General features: G+C 39.2%; 1 protein-coding gene across 3 annotated transcripts in view; it reads left to right on the top strand.

Annotated features, from left to right (window-relative positions):
* The window catches only part of PREX2 (phosphatidylinositol-3,4,5-trisphosphate dependent Rac exchange factor 2), a 181,305-nt gene that overhangs the window by 147,344 nt on the left and 10,315 nt on the right, over positions 1–23,646 (top strand). For 2 of the 3 annotated variants that reach the window (XM_082046899.1, XM_082046898.1), the window contains 3 exons: positions 1,504–1,570; positions 3,223–3,413; positions 16,584–16,686. In XM_082046899.1, the coding sequence (XP_081903025.1) occupies positions 1,504–1,570; positions 3,223–3,413; positions 16,584–16,686 (361 nt within the window). Of the gene's footprint in view, positions 1–1,503; positions 1,571–3,222; positions 3,414–16,583; positions 16,687–23,646 lie in introns of those variants that run through there. The other variant, XM_082046900.1, reaches the window with a different exon arrangement.

The raw sequence follows: 23,646 nt of genomic DNA, 5'->3' as shown, positions 1-23,646 counted from the left end.
GAGAGAGACCCTCCTGATCTCCCGCTTTTATAGGGTGTATGGGATGGAATACTTGGTCAATTTTAGTCACTTGTTCTGTCCACCCCGCCTTACAAATACGCCCTTCTCACTTATGAGACGTGCAAAATTTATCAGTAACCTTGGCTACCATAGCAATAAGTCTAAACCTGGGCCTCTTCTGCGTACCATTGCTACTGTTATCAGCTCCGGAGCTCAGTGTCTGAAAAAAACATGCAACCAAATTCAGAAAAGTGCAATTACTTAGAAGAACTTCACTGAAAGAAAAATTCACTAAAAGAGAAACTGGTCTTGTTTTTAACAAAACCAGGACAGATATTTAAGATAATTAATCTGCCTATGAGGTGTTTAATGATAGATCATCTGTGGTAAGCAATTAATTTTCTTATAACATAGAAAGAAAAAAAAATCCTCTAGGGTTCCTGAGTTGAAGGAGACGTGTGAAGGGCTCCGTGCTTCATGGGTGCTCCTTGCTAAAGCTCTTCCTTTCTGGGGTTGAAAAAGAGTTTACATGTGTTCTGAGAGAAGGATAGCATGAAAGCCATCTGTACAAAATGTCAGCCTCCGTCGTGCCACACAGAAATTAGTCAAACTTTTCCTTTTAAAACAAAATATGTTGCCTTTGTCCATTTTTAAGAGTCTTTTTCTAGTACTGTTCATTGGTAAGTAGAAGGTTGTAGAAGGAAGTGGGAGAATGTGGGTAGCTAAGCTTTAGTACACAATAGATAATCTTGATACAGTAAGTATGCTTGCTCTGTCATGTTTGTGTTCTGCAGGTGAATGAGAGCTGTCTTTGGCTTTTTTGTTTTCATGCACTAATTCATTTTCAAAGAAGTGTGCAGGAATTGTAAAGGAAGGCAGTTTGGTTTTTATTTGCGTGAACATGCATGAGCACACACATTCCAAATGCAGTTTTGCTTGTATAATGCATATTTGCCCCTTGCAGGGTTTTTGCCTTTTAATTCCTTTTTATATTGTGAGCTTGTGTATGTTTCCTCTGTCAGTATGTGTTTCATGTTTGGGATTCTGGTTTCATGTTATTGCAGTTGTATACAGCTAATATAGAAAAGCTGTGCTGCATGAGGCTCAGGCACTATTTATATGCCAAGTTCCCAAAGTCACTATTAAAATCCAGACAGTTGCCACAAACCTTTTCATGGATAGCTTTGGTGAAAATCACTTTCAGATCCAGTGTTTCTGCTATCTGGACATGAAAACTTTGCACTGTGCTGTCAAAGGGCAAAGGGACAGTTTTTGTCTCCAGAACAAAAAATGTTCCTTATGACTTTGAAAGAAAGTGTGGTAGTGCCTGTTTACCCATGTGTTATTCTTTGATCCTCTCTTAGGGTTAAATAGTGGGAAAAAAAAAAAAAATAATAAAAAATCCAGCCTTGGGATAGTGTCTAAGAATAGTCACTTTGCATACATTTTGTTCAGGCGTTTAAACAATTAATAGTTTTTGCCTTATTCTGTTTGTTTTTTCAGGGCATTCTACCTGGACAAGTCCAACTTGCCTCCAAATTCAACATCCAAAGCGGCTTATATAGATAAGGTAAATAAAAATGTCAAGTGCCTAATTAAACTTTGCATGTTATACACTGTGTCATTGTAATCCTTTCCCGAGGCTTTCTTAATTCCACCTAAAATTTGAATTAACGCAGGGCTAGGGGGAAGCAGGGAAGGAGGAGCTCTCTTGCAGCATTTTGTCCCACCTGTGGTTTAGGGCCATGTGGTGCCATGTAGTTCTGTATCAAAAAGTGTTGCTGAAGGGCATCAGTGTACTGGAGAAGGGTAACCGTAGCTGTCCTTTTTCACCGTGCTTTCAGAGCAATGCAGTTGTGCTGGGAGTATGTGGGGGGCAGAAGGGTAGAGGGGGGGGGAGAGCAGGTGCAGGCAGAAATTCTTTGTTCTGAAAACTGGAAGCGCTGTTCCAAATTAAATACTCCTCCAGCATCCTGCTCAGAAGGCTTTCTTCTGAACCACCTCATTTAGGCTTTCTTCAAATGCTTTCATCTATCTTTAAAACTTCTGGGACTGAGAGATCCCAGGGGCTATGAAAATTCATTTAATGCTCTCTCCTATTGTTGGAGAGTTAATGCCTGTATTGCAGCCCAGTGGGTGAAAAAAGAAGTTCCTTGGGTCTTGCCTACACTGACTTCAAAAGCGATTGAGCTGCTGTGGCTTGAGAAATACTGTGATCATCAGCTGCGCCCTATGACAGACTAAAATTTTATGTCGATATTATCCAACTGATAGTTCCTGCTTCTTGGATCCAGGCTGGACTGCATGGGAGGGGAGGAGGACACGTGCTGGTTTGCACCCAGGTTTAAATATCCTGGTTGTTATAGTTGATTTACCTGAACTCTGTGCTTTCCTATGAAGCAACCTTCATATAGGAGCAAGTCAGGCTGCCGTTTCCCTAAATAGTCAAAATTCTATTCAGAGAATGAATCTGTCTTTCGGAAGATTAATTCTTTGAGTAGCAGGGCGGTTTGTTGGAATCTTCAGGTGTTTTTGGAATAAAGAGAATAGAGAATTTGGAGTTATGAGGTCTGCAAAACTGTCTTGTGAATGTCTCCTTTACACAAAGCACCATAAAATGGTGCTTTTTTGTTGCTGAACCACTCTTGAAGGTTCCTCTTCTGAGAGCAGCCTTCCACTTGAAGCTGCCTTCTTTACTAGGTGGATCATATATTTTCCCTAGTACTGCTGAGTTTATTTTAAATCTCACTACAGTTAACTGTTCTTGTTTTTTAGTATATATTTGTCACTTTTGTTCATTTTTACTTTTCCATGTTGTTAGTCAGAATTAGGAACTAGACATTTGCATAAATAAAGGACAGTGTTACGTTAATTATAAGCTGATTTTCTCAGTGAGTTACTAGGTTGCCTCTTCATGGCTTCCCTTCTTTGTCGATGCCAGTAATGGAAATGGCAATGATGGATGGGTCTGTTGAAGTGCAAAACATTTCTGTAGGCAGGACTGGGAATGAAACAGTCAGTGATGGTAAGAATTTAAAAGTCTGAAAAAGTTGTCATAGGTCATGTAACAGAAGATTGTGTGCTCTGTATTTGTTATGGAATTTGGCTTCTGCTTTCTCAGCCAGCCCTGCCGTTCCATCTGTGTCTGTGAGGACCTGCCCTAAAAGACCATTTCATGTGCTCTCGGTACCAAATATTCAAATCTCTCTTCCTCTCTTGCAGCTGATGAGGCCTCTCAACTGCTTGGATGAACTTTACCGACTGATCGGGTCCTTCATCCGATCGAAGCGCACGGCTGCCTGCGCTTACACCGCCTGCAGCGCCTCCGGCGTGGGATTGCTCTCCGTGTCTTCCGAGCTCTGCAGCAGGCTTGGAGCTTGTCACATCATTATGTGCAACAGCGGAGTTCACCGGTATGACCATTTCTTTCCCTCCCTTTGTTTCATTCAGTCATTGCAGGTTGGAAACCGCTGCTTTTTATTTCTAGAGAGGTCTCACACTAAATAATCTTAGACTAAATGTCTAGTACACTTGAATGATTTGTAGGGAAAATGTAGAATTGTATTTGCAGTGACTGACAGAAATGAGCAACGCAGTTTTGTTTTGTGCACTTGTAATGGATTGTTCCTCATTCAAGTCAGTAAAAGGCAGAAATCTTAATTGCTGAAGCAGAAAAAGGAATGTTTCCTAGGTGAATAACATACTATATTAAACTCCTAATACAGGCAAAAAATGCTGAAATTTTTATCTGCTTCATATACTAAGGGGAGTTGTAGAAGAGCTTGCTTCAAGGAGAAAAATGAAACAGAAGAGATACAAATTTTTGCAGGTGTACCTTATGATAAGTAGAAGTTCGGTCTATAGAACAGTTGCTGTGATTAATATAATATAAAAAAGTGAACTGAGCTGTAATCAACCGATCTTTGTCAATGCTAAGATATTTTAATAGATGTGTATATATGACAACAGTGTCATTATAGACCTCTCTAGTACTTAGTGATATTCATCAAAGGCAGCAATATGTTTATGTTCCAGCCGAGCAGATAATTTTTTGTACATTTTACCAAAAAAGCACAACTACAATTGGAGACGGGAGAAAAAACACAACAAATAAAAAATAAACATAACCAAGAATCTGATGCTAAATATCTGCTCTTCCAAACTGTGGATTACAGGTAGCAATGTGTTAAAAATATGCTGCTTAGTTTCTGATCTATGCAAATCCTTATTTTAGCAGACTTGGTTACCTGGTTGGTGCATTGTGTTAGAATGAGCATTACTTTCTCCTCACTTTAAGTAATGTCCTTTCTTTAAAAGAGGTTTGAGAAGGAGGCGGGGTGGGGGGGGAAGCAGCAGCATAGCTGCAATGCAGATTATCGAGCACGAAAAACGGAGAAGCTCCATATATAGCCAACACAATTAAGTTGTATAAAAACAGTGCTTGCTATTTCTTTGTTAACAGACTTAACAAAGTTTGCAACAGACTATTTTTTTACTCTCTGTCACTGATACAACTGTATATCATGGTCTATACTGTACTTGTTTTTAGGCAGTAACAGAAAAAGGCTGTAGTACTGAACACTAGTCACTGTATCAAGTGGAGATGGAAATACTACATAGCATGGGCTGACATGAAGTTGTCATTCCAGAAGACCATGAAGCTATAGAGCTTTTCTCTGGCTCTTTGTCTCAGTTTCAGTTTAACATCTTGTGTGATCAGAAAAGACTTTGGGCTTAATTTTGCCATTTTTTATAAAGCTGAAAAAGACTACCTCTGGGTTTCACTTTGATTTCATGGATTATGTTCTGAATTTGCCAGTATATTTGAGCAAAAAATTCTTGTAGTTTAAGAATAAAGTCAGAGCAACTTTAATAGCCGCAGTAAACTATTACCCCCAGTGTGTGGGTCACAAAGTATTCAGAATAATTTGGTGACTGAGTAAGAGGTGGTGTGCTGGTATAGTTGATTCTGAATGTGAGCTGTTCTTAGATGAATGTAATTTCTTCATCACATTTCTGCACAAAACTAGGGCAGGTATCAACTATTGAATGTCTGTTTAAGTATATCTAAAAAAACCCTCCCAAAACAGTAGAAAACCAACACATTGAATTTCAAGCCTATATTAAGAGCAACAGGAGTAGTGTTTAAATGTGTGTTTTTTGATCTAGATGTTAAAGTATTCAAGATCACCTATTTACATAAAGGTCCAAACCACTTTTCTCTCAAGCCAAAGTTCTGCTCTACAGAGAGTCCATTGGAGCTTTTATACAAGATACTGTTACTTCACTTTTGTATTAAAACTGCCTTTGTGGGTACCATCTGCTCAGAGAAAGAAACATCAACTCTTGGCATTATCAGAAACATTTTAAGATAGGCCCTTCAGGAAAAAGGAGTGCATTAGTTGAGATTTTTATAGGTACTCAAAGACATTTTGCCCTGAATTCCATAAATTCAGAAGAAAACTCATGCATTTGGAGACTGGAAGGGGTTCTTGTACTGTTATTCGAAGTGGAAGAAGTTGAGGATGTTTTTTTAACAACGTTTTCCTGAAGTTACTTTTGTGCATACAAACTCAATGCATAAGGAAGTTTTTCCTTAGAATTCAAATTAATAAAAAGTCACATAAAGTCACTTTGTGTGCTGTTTTCTCTTTCTGGCCTCCCAGACCACATCTCTACAGTCCAGCACTAAGCAGACTCTGCTTTTTGGCATTCTGAAATTGCTTTTGCGCAGGTAAAAAGCATGTTTTGTCTCCTGCTAGTAGGCTTGCTGGGTGAATTTTGTTCCTGAGATTTCTGCTGCCAAATTCTACTGTGTTCTTGTCAACCTGCTCCCCTTGCTGCTCTGCAGAGTGAAACTGTCTTGCAGCACCATGAAATTCTGTCAGGAGGACAGAAGAGGGAAGAATAAGATGCTGGATCAAGTCCTGTAGACACGGATGATTTTGCCTCTTGCCTGCAATCTTGAAGGCTTAATTCTTCTGCTTGTTGGATGGAATATTATTTAATCAGGGCAGATAATTATGCAAAGTATTGCTCATTTGCAAATGCAAACTAATGCTTGTTTTTCTCATGCAAAATGTGTTGTAAGTCGGTTCTGTAGAGTTCAAGCTACTGATTTGCAGCAAGAGAGGATATTTATCTCTGCGTTCAGCATTGTATCTGGCCTCCTCTGTTCTTAGAAATGAAATGCCATGAAGTGTTTTATTGTGATCAGTTGCAGAAATCAGCATTTTGGAGGCCCAGACCCAAGGATCCGTAACTGTTTTCAAACACTATGTTATGGATATTAAATGAGTTGAAAACTGGTATTATCTACAGATACTACCAGACAAGCAAATGGGGGTGATGTGATGCGGGCGATGTGATGTGATTTGTGCTTGCAGGTTAAACTTTGAAAGCATATTCTTCGTTTATCATCTTATCATCCTACAAATGAAGAATAATTGACTCAGAGAAAAGTCTGTGTATGCTTTCTGTAAAAACAAACTAACTAGTCTTTGCTTAATTTCTGTGCTTGTCTATTGGGACAGACTCCCTGAGTCTGGGGAAGAGCACAGGATGCTCTGCTGGTCAGCATCTTCCTTTTGTTCTTGGGGAGTGGGAACTAAGCAAACCATTAATCTGTCAGAATTTAGATATAATTAATATAATTGAAATGTAGATGAACCATCCCTCACTGAATTTCTTTGTCTTTCACTGAACTGCCTGGAGAGCCCTTTTTGTGTTTCCTCAACTTAGGTTGACAGAGTGGGGAGGTTTCTGCCACCTTTCCTCTCCTTCTAAGCAGGAGCAAATCCCAGATATATCTTGGGAGGGAGGTGCTTGGTTGGCAGTCCAGTGCAGAAGAGGCCAAGAACTATGAAACAGCAGCTTTGTCTGCTTTGACAGTGATGGCTGATCTCTGGATCAGCAGTGTCTTGGTTTCTGACTTCTCTGTGATCCATATTAAATTGCTTTTTACACTGCACTAGGCTAAAACAGCTTGACAGAGTTCATATTTTCATCCCTATATCCAAGATAATACTGGGGATTTTGAGTTGCTCGTGATTGCTTTGCTTTGATTTTTATTATGACAATATGTTTACCAATTTACTTTAGAGCCTGAAATCCTATATCTATTTCAGACAGCAGCTCTTTTCAAATATATTTTGATGTCCAGAAAAACAAGGATGGGGGAAAAATAAGTCCCTTTAACCTTCACTGTCCTAAGTGATATGTGAATACAAACTCCCTTTGGATTATCGTAAGTGAACATGCCTTGTTGATCAACATCAGGAACAGAGCTCTAAATTAATCCAAGAAATCAATAGTTCGCATTTCTGTTTTCCCCTTTTTATCATCCATAATTATATTTCTGCCTGCCACTCAGCTGTCACCCTGTAAACAATGTTCTGCTTTCTTTACTTGTGCTCTTTCTGTTTGAAGTTGCAATCACTCTGCGCAAATGTAGGTGATGAAAGGCACTTTTAAATTTTATTGAGTCATGATGCTGCTCCTGCTTGAGGGAGAAGAGCGAGACTGCACTGCACAGACATGCCTTAGCCTCTTTCCATGCCAAAATGAAATTAGGTGCAGCAGCTGCAGAAGTCTATTCAGGGACCATAGGCCTTACAGGCTCAAAGCAATCATTTAAAGCATCCAAATGAAACAAATCCCAAGTTTATTTAAAATTTTGTATTTCCTGGAGGATCGAGAGAAAAGAAGTCTTTCATAAGCTTGATGAGCCCCAGAAAAATCGCTGTCTTATTTTCTTTTCTGAATTTTAATTTCCCTTCCAAAAAGTCTCTCCTTAGTGTGGCCATCCCTCCAGCAGTGGGGTTCTGGCTGGCAGGAGCTCGGCTGAATGATGAGGCAGGTTCTGCCAAGGGTTGATTATGCATCTCCTGGAGCTGGCACCGCTCCTGCCATCCCGCTAAACCTGCTCCATCTTCCACACAGCGAAGCAGAGTAACGCCATAAGCTGTCCAGCACGGCCAGCTGCCTGTCTGTGCATCAGATAAAACCAGGTGAAAATTAGGGATTCTGACTATTTAAGACATTTTATAGTAAAAATTCTTCCTTTTAGATTATTTTAGAAACGTCTCTATAGGAATTTAGTTCTGAGCTCAATGACTGTGTGATATTAATTTAAAAAAAAAAGTCTCCTTGAAGTTTTGCAACTGTATTTGGGCTGAGTATTAGTTCCAAAGTACGAAGGCTTTCTGGGGTTGATGGGACAGCTTTTAGGAGGCAGGTCAGCACAGGCTGGAGGACTAAGCCTTGCTCGTCTCCAGCCTTCTGGTCTAAACCATGCTTTTAGTCCTGCTACCTTCCCATTTAGTCAAGATTCCCTTCTTTTTTTTTCTTAATGACAGTTTTCTTGTGTCTGTCTACAGTTAGTGTATTTTTCTGATACCTTACCTACTGAGACATAAACTTCTGTTTTCATAAAATAATTTAAGATACTGGCATACTTCCTGTGCTGGTTACTGTTCTCAAACAGTTATTTACTTGTAAAATACGTGATAATTTGTGTTAAAACAATATAAACAAGGCATTTAGCACAAATAGGTTATTTCTACAGTGATGATAGTTTTATTTATGTTTGCCTTTCATAGCCAATCTGGCACATGTTTGCTTTGTTTATGTCTAATATGTGCGTGAAGGATTATTGTCTTAGAGTTCTCTTGCGTGTTTTAAATTCTGAGACACTTACTTTGCTTAAAATGCAATCTGAAAATGCAGAGAAGTGCATAAAATGCACTGAGACAGATAAGATGGATCTAATTTGTTGCTAGTATGGATTTCAACGTGTTCTTTTTTTCCTATTTGGATTCCTTTTAACATAATGGACCAGGACAGACATTTAGCACCAAGGCTGACACACAGCTCAATCACCTTGCTATGTAAAATCGTTCTCTCACGCTTCAGTTCTTGAAGTATTACCTTATCTGCAGTCCAGGTCTTCGGTAAAATGTGAGAAAAATAGAATAGATCCTCTCGAACAATCTAACATTAAAAACTTATCCAAATGTTCTTTGAATTCTGAGGTGGAAGACAGTTACCTGAATAACCTTAACAAGTACTAGACAGAAAATAAATTGCAATTTTCTAGCATATTTACTTGCCTGCTTAAATGGGAAGAAGCCTTTAATGTGAAAATCTTTCTGCACTGAACAAAAGATAATGGCCAAAGCTGGGTTTTCAGATTACTTTAGATTTTTGTTTGTTTGTTTTGAAAGTATGACTGAGAATGAGCAAACAAAGGTCAATGGAGGAGTTTGCTTTAGTTGATGAGGACTGGGTTAGGGAGCAATTAAATAGTCTGGACATCCATAAATCCATGGGTCCAGATGGGATGCATCCGCGGGTGCTGAGCGAGCTGGCTGAAGTCATTGCTGGACCGCTCTCCATCATCTTTGCCAAGTCTTGGGAAACGGGAGAGGTGCCCGAGGATTGGAGGAAAGCAAATGTCACTCCAGTCTTAAAAAAGGGCAAGAAGGAGGACCCGGGTAATTATAGACCGGTCAGCCTCACCTCTGTCCCTGAGAAGGTAATGGAACAGCTTATCTTTGGTGCCATCTCAAGGCATATCAAGGATAAGAGGGTTATTAGGGGCAGTCATCATGGCTCTACCAAGGGTAAGTCATGCTTGACCAACCTCATAGCCTTTTATGAGAATGTAACAAGGTGGATGGATGATGGCAGAGCGGTGGATGTGGTCTACCTTGACTTCAGTAAAGCCTTTGACACAGTCTCCCACAGCATCCTCACAGCTAAGTTGAGGAGGTGTGGTCTAGACAATAGAGTAGTGAGGTGGGTTGCAAACTGGCTTAGGGAGAGAAGCCAGAGAGTGGTAGTCAATGGTGCGGAGTCTAGTTGGAGGCCAGTATCTAGTGGAGTGCCTCAGGGGTCAGTGCTGGGGCCAATATTATTCAATATATTCATTAATGATTTAGACGAGGGAATAGAGTGCACTGTCAGCAAGTTTGCTGATGACACCAAGCTGGGAGGAGTGGCTGACACACCAGAAGGCTGTGCTGCCATCCAGCGAGACCTGGACAGGCTGGAGAGTTGGGCGGGGAATAACCTAATGAAATTTAACAAGGGCAAGTGTAGAGTCCTGTATCTGGGCAGGAACAACCCCAGGTTCCAGTATAGGCGGGGAAATTACATATTAGAAAGCAGTGTAGGGGAAAGGGACCTGTGGGTCCTGGTGGACAACAGGATGACCATGAGCCAGCACTATGCCAATGGCACCCTGGGGTGTATTAGAAGTGGGGTGGTTAGTAGATCGAGAGAGGTCCTCCTTCCCCTCTACTCTGCCCTGGTGAGACCACATCTAGAATATTGTGTCCAGTTCTGGGCCCCTCAGTTCAAGAAGGACCGGGAACTGCTGGAGAGGGTCCAGCGTAGGGCAACGAAGATGATTAAGGGAGTGGAGCACCTCCCTTATGAAGAAAGGCTGAGGGAGCTGGGTCTCTTTAGTTTGGAGAATAGGAGACTGAGGGATGACCTTATTAATGTTTACAAATATATAAAGGGTGAGTGCCACAAGGATGGAGCCAGGCTCTTCTCGGTGGCAACCAATGACAGGACAAGGGGCAACGAGTACAAACTGGAACACAAGAGGTTCCACTTAAATTTGAGAAGAAACTTCTTCTCAGTGAGGGTGACAGAGCACTGGAACAGGCTGCCCAAGGAGGTTGTGGAGTCTCCTTCTCTGGAGACATTCAAAACCCGCCTGGACATGTCCCTGTGCGACCTCACCTAGGCGCTCCTGCTCCAGCAGGGGGATTGGACTAGATGATCTTTTGAGGTCCCTTCCAATCCCAAACATACTGTGATACTGTGATACTGTGAAAAGGCATGAGATACTTTGAACCTTTTGGAAATGCTGTTCTTCCATCCAAAAAAGAGAACATTTAATGGTAGAAGTGTCTCCTTGCAACATTTCCAGCTGATTAAAGGTGGCAAGATCTTACAGGAAGAATGTTTCTGAAAAGATGCTCTGTGCAGTATTTTAACAATTACAGAAGACGTGTGGTGAAAAGAAGTTTATTTTTTCATTATTCTTTGAAAAGCTCTCTGTCTTGGAAAAGGGGGAACAGTCACCTTTTATTTCTGGAAATAGATTGGATGATAGTAATCTTCCAAATAAGCTACAGAAAAAAATCATCATTACCTACTGCATGTTGCATGCTTCAGGATTAAAAATTACTAATTTTGAATTGAATAAACCTGATTAAAACTGTGTTTGTAAACTACAAAAGAAGTCATTAACCAAGGTTAGGTCTGAAATATGGCTAATGTATACTTAGCTCCCAAGACTGATTCTCTAGCTTGAGAAGATCGTGCCATCTACTTGAGCAAGTCAGAACTGTGCTGGTAGCTTGTGTTCAAACCTGGTAGGGCTGGGTTTGAACATCCTGTCAGGGGACAGGAGTTGGGATATACTGACTTGGAGGTTGGCACAACTGTGTAATCACAGTGGTGCCTCTAATGAAGGAAACCTCTTGTTGCTGATGGTTAATGGATGATAAAAGGCAGAAGTCCCCTTAACCATGGACTATCTATTATATTTCTGTGTTGTGGTCTAATATCTTTCACAGTCAACTTTTGAAGCCTTGTTTATGATTACTGAACCATCATAATAGAATAAATATATTTCACATGCAGAGTAACAGCTTGCTATATGTTGGCAAAAATAAGAGAAGTTTTGGACTAACCTTTCATGGATGGGTTCAGCGCAATGCTAATTTTAAAGCACACTGGGAATTTCTCAGCTTCACAAAGGTTCATAAAGGAACTGAAACTCTCCTGAACTCCACTAGAGTTTTGTTATAATTGTAAAATACAATACTGTAGTTTAATGTACAAAATTCTTGCTTATTTTCTCTCTAATACCTATCGACTAGCCCAAGTTCCGTCTCCCTTTGAGATGAAATTCTGTTCAGCAAAGTCTTCAGTATATGGGCACAGGGACTGCAAACTTCCATTTAATTGCCTGGAGACATATTCCCACAATGAGAACAGCTTAGAAAGTGGGGGAGAGTCTTCAGTCAGACCTGTCTACACTTTTATTGCTTATTTCTTTATAGTCTTGAACAACATTTCCTCTCTTTTTTATGTTTATCATAGCCTACTTTCTTCTTTGGGTTGCTCTCCAGAATCAGTACCTATTACCCAGCCATCACTTGTAATTATAGAGAAATACCCCAAAAACTTTTTATCCCAAAGTGACTTAACTTAGTACTAAGTTTTTAATTGCCGCATATGCTGACATAAATGATAGCTGCTCTATAAGCATTAATTTAAATGACAGCAGAAACAAATGAATACTTAATAGTGTAATTTGTTTAAAAGATGATCAAATGTAGGTATGATTAACTTATGATGCATGGGAAAAAAGTAATTAAAATAAGACAACAGCATTTAATTACCTGTTGAGTAGAAGTTTTAGATTTTAATTAGACTAACTGTACATGCATCCTTTTCATATTTTTATCCTATTCACATAGTCAGAACATAATTCATTTCAACACCTCTTACTGTGGTAACTACTAAACCAATTTGTTTCACCTCATCTTTTCTGTTCAGGGCATTTTTCTAAGGGATGTTTTGATGCATCTCTGGATGCAGGATGGCTGGAGTCCTAATTGAAACCTGGGAATGAATTGAATCATTTATATTCTTCTTATGCTAGTAACATAGATGTACAGCTCACTGAGTGGCAGCTCTGTAGGTAGTGTTCATGAACTCAGCTTATGTTTCCTTTCAGGTGACATAAAATAAGCTGTCACAAAATAATCCATTTCATAGAAAATTTGAGTCTCTTTTCCTCTTTCACAACTCCATTTTTCAGTGTCAATGTACGTCTATCCAGACGATTTGCTGCCCGTTAGTAAAAATTACATCCAGTCAGAAACAAATGGGCTACTGGTGATAGAAAATATTTTAACCTCTTTTGTTCAGGGTGGTATGATGCAGAAAATGTTTGAAAGTGTGTATTTAATCTTCACATCAATACTGTCATGACTGATGGGAGACTGGGGGTAGCAGGCAGGGGCTGGGAGCAGCTGCAGCCCCTTCTGTTCCTTGGAAACCAGCTGGGTGAAATGAGGAATTCTCAGCCCAGTTGTGCTGGGAAAGCCAAACGTCTGTGCTGCCTTGCTGTGGTAATCTGTCAAGGCAAGGAATTTGTGATTCTGACATAAATTCTGAGATGATGAATTTGGGTCTTTTGTTTTTCTGACTTAAAAGGAGGGATGAGAGTAAAAGAGAGGGAATGAGAACAGATTTTTATTTGTTTACACAGTAAAATACATGGATTTGGGGTTTATGTTTTCCATAACAGAATGTTATGAGAGAACTGAAGGAGTTTTTCCCCTAATATTTTCCTTGTTTGGTTTGTCTGGGCTGATTGCATCCAAATGACCAGATACTTTCAGTGGTCAGAACTACTTCCAGATTGCTTTGTGAACTTTAATACCATCTGCTTATCAGCTCTCAAAATGGGGAAGAAGAGTGGATGATTACATTTTGCTCATATTTCTTGACAATCCTTGATATTGAACCTTGCTCAGACCATTAGAACAGTCTTACCATATGAAGAATTCCCAGCTTTCGTATCATTTCATAAAACTGTACAACTTGTGTTGGTTTAAATTTGTGTTTGGTTGATCTCTCTGTTCTTGGCTGTCCTGTTGCTGAAGTACTTCCAGTTATGGCTTTTCCGTGTTTCCATCTGATGTTTTGTGTGTGCATTTGTTTCTTTCACAGCTGGTTTCCAGGGCAATTTGATTGTGATAACAAATATGTAGTAATTAAAAAACTATATTTGAAGAGCTGGAAGAAAGCACTAGTATGTAAATGTGTCTTTCCTAGTGAGTCAGTTTAGCATAGGACTGTTGAAGGTTTATATGATCAGTTTTATTAGACATGCCATCTCATTGATTCAGTATTCAACCAAAATGAAGCAATTTGAGTGGTTTTGTTGTTTGTATTTAGAAAGTAATAGCCTTATTTCATTATTACACGACAAAAGCCATAGCAGTGACTTACATTTAATTCTGCCATTCATCAGACCTTTTACATGCCTTAAGAGAAACCTGAAATCTAGTGATATTGTATTGAAATTCAGTCATGCTACTGATACTCTTTTAACATTTTTTAACATACATTAATAAGTAAGAATGTTTTTTAAAAGACACAGTGGATGTATCTAACCAGCATTACTGTAGGACTTCACCTTGAATGTAAAATGTTTTATTAAGAGGTGTGATAATAGTTAACATCATCACTGCTGTCACCTTGAGTGTCTCTACTACTAGTTTCCTAGGGATATGTTAAAAATATTGTCCTTAGGATTACTCTTGTTTTTTGCCTTGAGGTGAAATCTTAAATTTTAGCTTATACCATTCAGGATTGTATTGTCATTGTTGCCTACCTCCATAATAGCCTATTAAGGAAATCCTAATTCTGCTGTTTTTCTCTCTGCTTTTTCCACTGTTCTTATGTCTTTATCTACACACTTGGCAACCTTGTTTCTGAATCACAGTTGGCGTTGTCAAAATGTGGGCGGCTCATAGTGTTCATGATCAGCAGCCATTTCCTCCGTTTCTGGACAGAGAACAGTCTGTCGGTCTTTTCCAATCACAAGATCAGCATTTGCACCTAATTCTTCAAGCTGCCCTTCATTTAGGAGGATCTTTTGTTAGTTTTGATTCATGCGTGCACAACATGATTTTTCTGTTCTTTCGGTCTTTTGAGTTCCGGGCAGATGGGATTTATGGGAAAGTTGGCTCAGTAACTAGTTGGTTGAAAGCTGTACTTTGAGCCCATTAACCTGTTATACCTGCAGAGAGACTTTTTACCCTTTTTCTCTGGCTTAGGTTACACTTGTCAAATTAGATTTCAGATATTTTTGCTTTTTCCCATTGTCAATGGAACAAATCTGCCTTTGCAATCTGGTCTTGAAGGTTAGATGTTTAGATTTTGATTCCGGCAAATATTATGAGCATGTACTTTATTTGTGCAATATTTCACCTTTCAAAGACAAGATGAAAACACAGTGTTTGGAATTTCTAGTCTAATATTTAACTCTTATGCACCTTAATCAAACATATAACACAAACGATCAATAGATTTTTGCTTCAAGTTAACTCTGAGGTCAGTGTATACAAGAAACTGGGGAATAAAAAATTTTTCATTACCAAGGAAAATCACTTAGCTTATAAATTTTTAATGAAAGGCCATTAATAAAGCTACAGATCAAATTTAATATCTTCTACATTCACCAGTGTGAAACTTTTACAGTCCATAAATTTACTTAAGCGGTATTTAAAATGTGTCAGGGTTTGGGTTTTTTTCCCATAAGAAAATAAGTGCAGACACGTTTTTCCTCCTACAGATCTTCTCAGCAAGATGAGTGTTTGATTGAAACACATTGTCTGTTCTGTGCGCTTAACAGAAACTATACAGAATCTTTTGGTCAGGATTTTGCCAAAAGGCTACTCAAAAGTATATTTTAACCACGTCTCTTAGTTTAATTATTTGAACTTGATATAGGCAGCTCTTGTCAGGTTCTGCTGAGGTGGGGTCATTTTCTGTCCACCTCATGTTTCTGATTGAAGAGATTTGAATGTTGCGGTACTTTGGTTGTGAACAGAAAAACCATCAAGCAGCTTACTGGTGCTGAATGGAGCCCCTCTCACCTCTTGGATGATAGCAGCCCTCAAACATGTTGTACTTCCCAAAAGTACCTTTTTCTACTCAGTTACCTTTGGCTATGAGCCTTCTACAGCTTTGGTCTTGATTGTATGGGAAACCAACTCTCCAGCCTTGTCCACCCCATGACAGCTGAAATCAGATGGCATGTCCAAAATTACTTTCTCTACTACTTCTTGTCTGCTATGGTGACAGGTTGTCCTCCAGCAAGTTCTTTAGCTCTGAAGCTTTCCTGGTTGCTCTGACAAAGCAATTACAGCATTTTCATTAGGATGTGGTACCATGATCAGTTTTTATCCTCAAGTGTTTTACTTGAAAAAGATTGGCAAAGAAGGGGAGGACAGTTTATTTGAAGGAATGGCCTATTTATTTTCTTTTTTGAAAGGAGTAAATGTCTCTAAATTTTGGACTGAACTGCACTAACGGTCCATGAGAATAACAAAGCTAAATTAATGGCAAGTGGTCAGGATAATGGTACCAAAGCTTGGGTCTGCATTAGCAGTGGAGGACAAGAGATAACATCTGCAGAAACCACCTGGGAAAGGATTCATATAATTACAAAAAAATTATTGTCCTTCAGTTGTCATTCTCTCTGCGCTTGTCAACAACAAACCACAAAAAACCCCAGCAAAACAAGGCAAATGCATTTGATTGTAAGTCAGCAGGAACACTTGTTACACTCAAAATCCTTAAATCTTTCTACTTAAGAAACATTCCAGTGTTCAGACTGATGCCTGCATAAGAAGGATGGGGGCAGGTCTATTCTGTAATCTTTTTATTCATAACATTTTTTAAAAAGATAATGGATCTAAACCCAGTTATTTTAAGGAAATGACTGCTGTCAGGTCACTGACTTCCGTCCTCCATTGCAGCTGCACTCTGAGCGTCACCCTGGAGCAGGCGATCATTCTGGCTCGCAGCCACGGGCTGCCCCCGCGGTACATCATGCAGGCCACAGATGTCATGCGCAAACAGGTAAGGTGGATGTTTCCTAACAAGATGGGTTAGCATCAAACAACAGTGACTTGACTGAGTATTTTTTAACCTTCATCTTAATGTTGTGTAAAGTCTATGTGAGTTTTCTTTGCGTTTTTGTTTTTTTTTTTTTAAATTCTCTTCCTTTATTCTTGACTGAAAGGTGTTGTGTGGGGTTTTTTTATTGTTGTTTTGTGGTATTTTGAGGCCTGTATCTAGTGCAGTGCCTCAAGGGTCAGTACTGGGATGAGTACTATGCAATATATTCATCAATGATTTGGATGAGGGAACAGAGTGCACTATCAGCAAGTTTGCTGATGACACTAAGCTGGGAGGAGTGGCTGACACGACAGAAGGCTGTGCTGCCATCCAGCGAGACCTGGACAGGCTGGAGAGTTGGGTGGGGAAAAATTTAATTAATTATAACAAGGGCAAGTGTAGAGTCTTGCATCTAAGCAGGAACAACCCCAGGTTCCAGTATAAGTTGGGGAATGACCTGTTAGAGAGTAGCATAGGGGAAAGGGACCTGTGGGTCCTGGTGGACACCAGGATGACCATGAGCCAGCACTGTGCACTTGTGGCCAGGAAGACCAATGGCATCCTGGGGTGTATTAGAAGGGGGGTGGTTAGTAGGTCGAGAGAGGTCCTCCTTCCCCTCTACTCTGCCCTGGTGAGACCACACCTGGAATATTGTGTCCAGTTCTGGGCCCCTCAGTTCCAGAAGGACAGGGAACTGCTGGAGAGAGTCCAGCGCAGGGCAACAAAGATGATTAAGGGAGTGGAGCATCTCCGTTATGAGGAAAGGCTGAGGGAGCTGGGGCTCTTTAGCTTGGAGGAGACTGAGGGGTGACCTTATTAATGTTTACAAATATGTAAAGGGTGAGTGTCACGAGGATGGAGCCAGGCTCTTCTCGGTGACAACCAATGACAGGACAAGGGGCAACGAGTACAAACTGGAATACAAGAGGTTCCACTTAAATTTGAGGAGAAACAACTTCTCAGTGAGGGTAACAGACACTGGAACAGGCTGCCCAGGGGGGTTGTGGAGTCTCCTTCTCTAGAGACATTCAGAACCCACCTGGACACCTTCCTGTGTAGCCTCATGTAGGTGTTCCTGCTCTGGCAGGGGGATTGGACTAGATGATCTTTTGAGGTCCCTTCCAATCCCTAACATTCTGTGATTCCTTGTTTAAAAGCTACTTACATTAACTTTTTTGTTTGGGTTTGTGTTCTTTTTTTTTTTTTTTTTTGTGGTGGGTTTTGTGGTTGTTGTTGTTGTTGTTGTTGTGTTTTTGTTTGTTTGCTCATTTTTTTAAATAATGGACAGACTGTTTTTAACCAGATACTTCTTTCCCTGCATGGATCATAATTTTTACAGGGGTATGATTTTAAGATTTTACTTAATGATTTTTGTATAGTAATTGCTGTGGCATCACCTCACATCAGAATAGTCTGTTGAGTAAGACAATCTTTATTTTAATATATAGTATCCATAAAAATAATTTAAGATTATTAACTATTGTTCATAAAAGGTGACTCATACACTGAATGAACAGGATGTGTAGGAGGGAAAGGGAAAAATAAATACCATGGTTTTTAATTTTCCAGGCAAGATTCCTGAGGACAATATACTTATTTCAAAATGGTGTTTTTTTACTCTTTGGTCATACTAGAATATTAGGATTTAGAGACTGCTGTGGATAGATAACCATCTCAACATGTACTCTTAGTGCTAAGGTATGACAAAAAAATGCTGGATTAAAAGACAGTAACAACTGAAAATGGGGGATACAATCTATTGGCACAACTTTTCCTAGAATATCTTGTTATCAGATAAATACTTTGAAAAGGCTGTTCAGAACGTTGGAAGGTGTTCAAAGGAGGAGCACGACTGATCCAGAGGTTGTTAGACAAGGCTCATGAAGTGAAGATTAAAGAGCTCAACCTATTCATTTGATCAAAGAGAGTTTGAGTGGGGGGCTTAATCACTCTGTGTGCATGTGGAACATATATCCCAGCCTGTGGAAGTTTTCAACCTTATGACAAAAACATAAACAAGACACAGGAGGCACTCAATCTTGACATGGAAAAAAAGATAATGAATTATTGGAACAATTTATCACAGATAAGACAAGGCTTGTAATTTCTGGTTTTTAGTTTGCATCTAATTTTATTGTTTTCATTAATTCTGCTACATGTTCTGTTCAGCAATCACAGTTTAGTTATGAAAATGATTAAGCAGCTGTACTTTACTTCTAACATGCTGTAGATAAAAATACACATAGATCAAACCTTTAGTCTGTTAAAGCAAGTGTGTAGATATTCTCAAGCCATAGATTCTGATCAATTACATGTAAGTGCTGCTGCCTAACATGGATACATGAGAGTACTTAGTCTCATTCCTTTTCATATTTCACTTTATTCAGTGCATAAATTAAGTTTATGTGGTGAATAGATACCCTCAGGGTTCCTGAACTGGATCGTGTAGGTTTGCACAGAAATTACAGCTTTTACTCGACCTGAAAAGAAAGCTACTGCTGTATAAGGAGTATCCTGCTTGTGTGGGTTGATATGTCTGCTCCTGAAGTTCTAGACAAGAGGAAGATCTGGGCATTTTGCAATCGAAAAACATGGACGTAGAGTTTCACATAGGTCTGCTTGTGCGATATATGCTGTCAAAGGGTACGTTTTCAATCTACAGTTCTAGACCCTTTTCAAAAATGCTGATTCATTTGTGGATCTTCTGCAGTTTCTTAAATGAAAATGAAAGACAAAAATGAAAGTACCTTGCATGGTTTTGAGCAGCTGTTCCTGTACTTGCTCAAATAGAGATGTAGAAAAAAGCCTTGAGTGAGGCTGCATTCTCTGAAGTAAAACAGCAGGTGATCAATAGCTGTTAAAGATACCAATATCTCAATACCACCCACAGACACTGCAAAAAAGTCTGCTGGTGTATCAAGCTGGACTTTTTTCACACATTTTTCCTCTTGCAGGAAACCAGTACAGCATTTAATAGAGTAATAATCTTTTGTTGTAATTTTAAATTAGTCTTGAAGTTCTGTAGTAGAAATATAACCCTCCATTAAATTCTAAATGTTTTGGAGTAATTTCAACAACACACTATGGTATTTCCTAGAAACGTGTTCTGGTTTAAATGTTTAAATTATCTGCAGGATTTAACTGTGAGAAGCATAATGCAGGCCATAAAACTTAGAGAGGAAAAAGAAAAAGTGGAGTTTGATGCAGAACATTTAGTTAAGGGCAATAAGTGCATCTTTTACCTGGCTTAATATAAAACAACAAAAAACCAACAACCAAACAAAAACTTTACTATCCTGTTTACACCCTGAATCTTTTGTGGAATAAAGATAGTAGCCACAGGGAGGTGAACATGAAAGGACATCTACTCCACCTGTTTTTATGGAGAAGCCAGGAACGTTGTCTCCTACCAGTATCAGCTTTCCATGAGGAGAAATCATCTGGAAGCTGACACCTCCTCCAGCTTTGGGCACCAGTGCTGAGTAACTGCAGACACCCGATTGAATGGATGGCCCCAGGAAGTGTTGTGGGGTTTTCAATTGAATGAGGTCATGATCATGTTTAACAAGCCTCATAATAGCCCTGAATCTATTGTTGGAATAGTTTTCAAAGTAATTGCCCTGTCAGTTATAATTAGGTATTCACAAGCACCTGTTCTTTGAGAACTAAAGAGACCAACCTGTGAGAGTTGGAATGAATTTGGGTTTGTAGGATGGTTATAGTTAAGTGGTTTCTGTTTTTCATCTGCTAATCGAGTCTAGATTGATTTTTCAAATGAAAATTTTGAGAAAATGCCCCACTATCTTTCAGTAACTTTACTTGCTCATATATGTTTATTCACATAAACTTCTGTACCCACAAAATGCTGTGTAAAGCATTGTGACAGGAGTGTGTCTTCAGGATGCAGCAAAGTGTGGAGGGGACAGAGGCCTGGGGCAGGAGCTGCAGGGGGGCACAGAGCTCTGATCCAAGCAAGAAACGTAACTAACAAGCTGCTAAACAGAAAAGGCTAGGAGAGAATTTGTGTTGTCTTTTGAGTAATCATTTTTCATGCCTTTTCATGAGTGTAATAACAGCCCTACATTTTGCATAATTCTCATAAGAATTGTACTGATTTACAACTCTTTGAGCAGGACATAAAGAGAATCTGTTTTCTTTATGTGACTGGTTCTTGCTATCCTTAAATTAGCGTGTAGCTTGAAAATAACCCTATCATTTTTTTCTTCATGGCAGTGAGAATACTAGTTCATATATAAGAGTCCAGATGGATGGTGGTGCCTCCTCAGAGCTGCTGGGATCTTTCTCCAGTGCCCTGGCAGTACTGGTACGCAGGGGGAAGCATTCTAGACCCGCGTAGCACAACTGCTCCTTATGGCCTACATGATACAAAAAGTGTCAATATTTACATTGCCATAGCTTTAAGAATAGTGTTGGAGAACTATGAATTAACAGTATATTGAAATAGAAATAGCATAATGGTGCTCAGGGGAGACAAAGAGATGTCATGTAACAAGTTGCTAGTAATTCTTGGGGGCTTTTCCTCAAAAGAAATAAGAATTTAGTGCCTGTAAGTAAAGTCTAATTTGTTCTCCTGCTAAACAATAAATTACATGCTTGTACAAAGATAGACTCCTTTTTCTATCAGTGCATTTGATTTATTATGTGAGCAAGGTACTAAAATTAATTTGTCTAGTGAGTGATGCAAGTAAAAATAGACTGATTTTGTTCTCAAAGGTAATCACAGTACTGACATCCAGGATCTACATGTGATTAATTTAGGTAGTTTTCCCATGTATATGCATATTCTTGCTCTCAGTTACATTAATCACATGTCAGTCTCAGCAGTCTTGTCATGATGAGGTTTCTTTATTATGATAAAATCTTAGAAAATGGCACTGAAGAAAGGACACTGAAGGTGATGAAGATCTGGACTCAACATGTCTAACTTTGTAACCAACAACACATCAGCTCTCCTTACGGAGTTCATGACAGACACTTGTCTTATCTGTTCTCAGACCTCCAGCAGTGGAGATTCCTGCACAGTGCTGCCCAAGTGGGCTGTTTCACAGTTTTCTTAACCTTTTCTTGAGGATGTTTTACTTAATGCCTCATTTGAGATTTTTTTCTTTTTTTTCCCCTTAAATCTAAGTTTCATATTTTCTGTCTACAGTATAAGACTTACAGACCAGATTTTGCTCTCTTTTTAGCAGTAGACTTTTAGTATATTGAAAGTTTCCAGAGATGGGGCATCTACCATCTCTCTGGGAAACCTGCTCTAGTGTTTCACCACCCTCATTGTAAAAAATTTCTTCCTTATATCTAGTCTGAATATACCTGCTTTTAATTTAAAACCATTACCCCGTCCTGTTGCAACAGGCCCTGCTAAAATGTCTGTCCCAAAATTTATGGGAATTTCCCTGGTAAGCCATCACTTTTGTAGATAGAAGAACATTAGTTCATCTGATCTTTTCAGTTTTGTTTTCTTACCTAATCATTCTCCCTATTCTCTTCTGAACCCTTTTCAAGTTTTTATTAAAGAGGAGAAGTAACTATGAAGACTTACTAAAGGATCTTACAGAACTTCATGACTGAGCAATAAAATGGCAGATGAAAATCAGTGCAGATAACTCTTAAATGATGTACATGGGGGAAAAAAACAAATTCTGAGTTCACATTCAAAATAATTGACTGTGAGTCAGCCATTGCATCTCATCTTTAAGACCTCAGGACATGATAGAGAACATCGGCTCAGTTCTCAGTAACTATCAAGAAAGCAAATCAGAAGTTATAATGGTTTATGACCCTTCATTTTGAACTGTCTGATGTTTTGATCCCTTCAATAATGATATAGAATAATGGAAAAGGTACAGAGAAGGTCAGAAAAAAAATAATCAGTGGTTGGATAGTCAGTGGTTGGGAATGGTTTATAGACAGGACAAAATACTCCGGGTTTGTTCAGCTTCATGAGTGAAGAAGGGTATGACAGAGATCTAAAGAACATATGGCATGGATAGGGACTGACCATTGTCCTCCAGTGCAGAAGTAAAGGCATCAAATGAAACTGGCAGTTTCAAACCAAATGAAAATAGTGGTTCTTGACACAGCAAGCAAAGATTGTACCCAAGATGTAGATCTCCTTCCACAAGGTTAGTGATGGGAAGTTATTAGGGGATTCAAGATGAGATGGGAAAGAAGAGAATCACTGAAATTTATTGAATCCATACTCGCTGCTAAACAGAGGAAATATCAAGTGACTAATGAAAGAATTCTGGGGGACTTTATAGGGAAAGACATGTTTGTGATGGTCTGTAGTCATGTGTCTTTTGCAATTGTTGGAGTCAAGCTTACTGGGCTAGATTTAAAGCTAGTAAAATCACTTTTATATTTAGCCTTTGGTTTTGTAGGTGCTCTAGTTATTTTCTCTGTCTTTACCGCTGTTTTATTCCTAAAAGAAATGTAAGGACACAGTATTTTTTGTGGCACATGTTGATTTACATGAACTGTAAGAACTCACCTGTGTGTAACCAAACAGCCTGTTTCATCTTTTGTTTGAGCCCTGAACAGTGAGCTAATACTTTCTAAATTACCTGGGTACCAGATTTCAGTCAAATGCAAGGTCTAGACTTACTCTACCTATTGATTCAATGATTATACCTCATTTTTACATCATGTGCAGCTGCCATTGCAGCTCTCTTTAGAATGTAGATGATCCTTGGTGTTTCACACCAATCTAAGATCTCACAGTAAGAATTCTGAGTTTATCTTTTTTTTGTTCTCTGTTACTTTGTCCTGAATTTAGGTAGTCCAGAAGGAGAAATAAAGGGAGCGTTAGTGTATGGATTACAGACTGAACAAGTAGTTTCCATCTCCTTTAAAATGTTAGAAAACATAAAGAGATTGTAAATCTAAAATTGCACTTCA

This window comes from Streptopelia decaocto (assembly GCF_964273445.1).
Source record: "Streptopelia decaocto genome assembly, chromosome: 2".
NCBI classification, from domain to species: domain Eukaryota; kingdom Metazoa; phylum Chordata; class Aves; order Columbiformes; family Columbidae; genus Streptopelia; species Streptopelia decaocto.
This window is presented reverse-complemented; position numbering and strand designations above follow the sequence as displayed.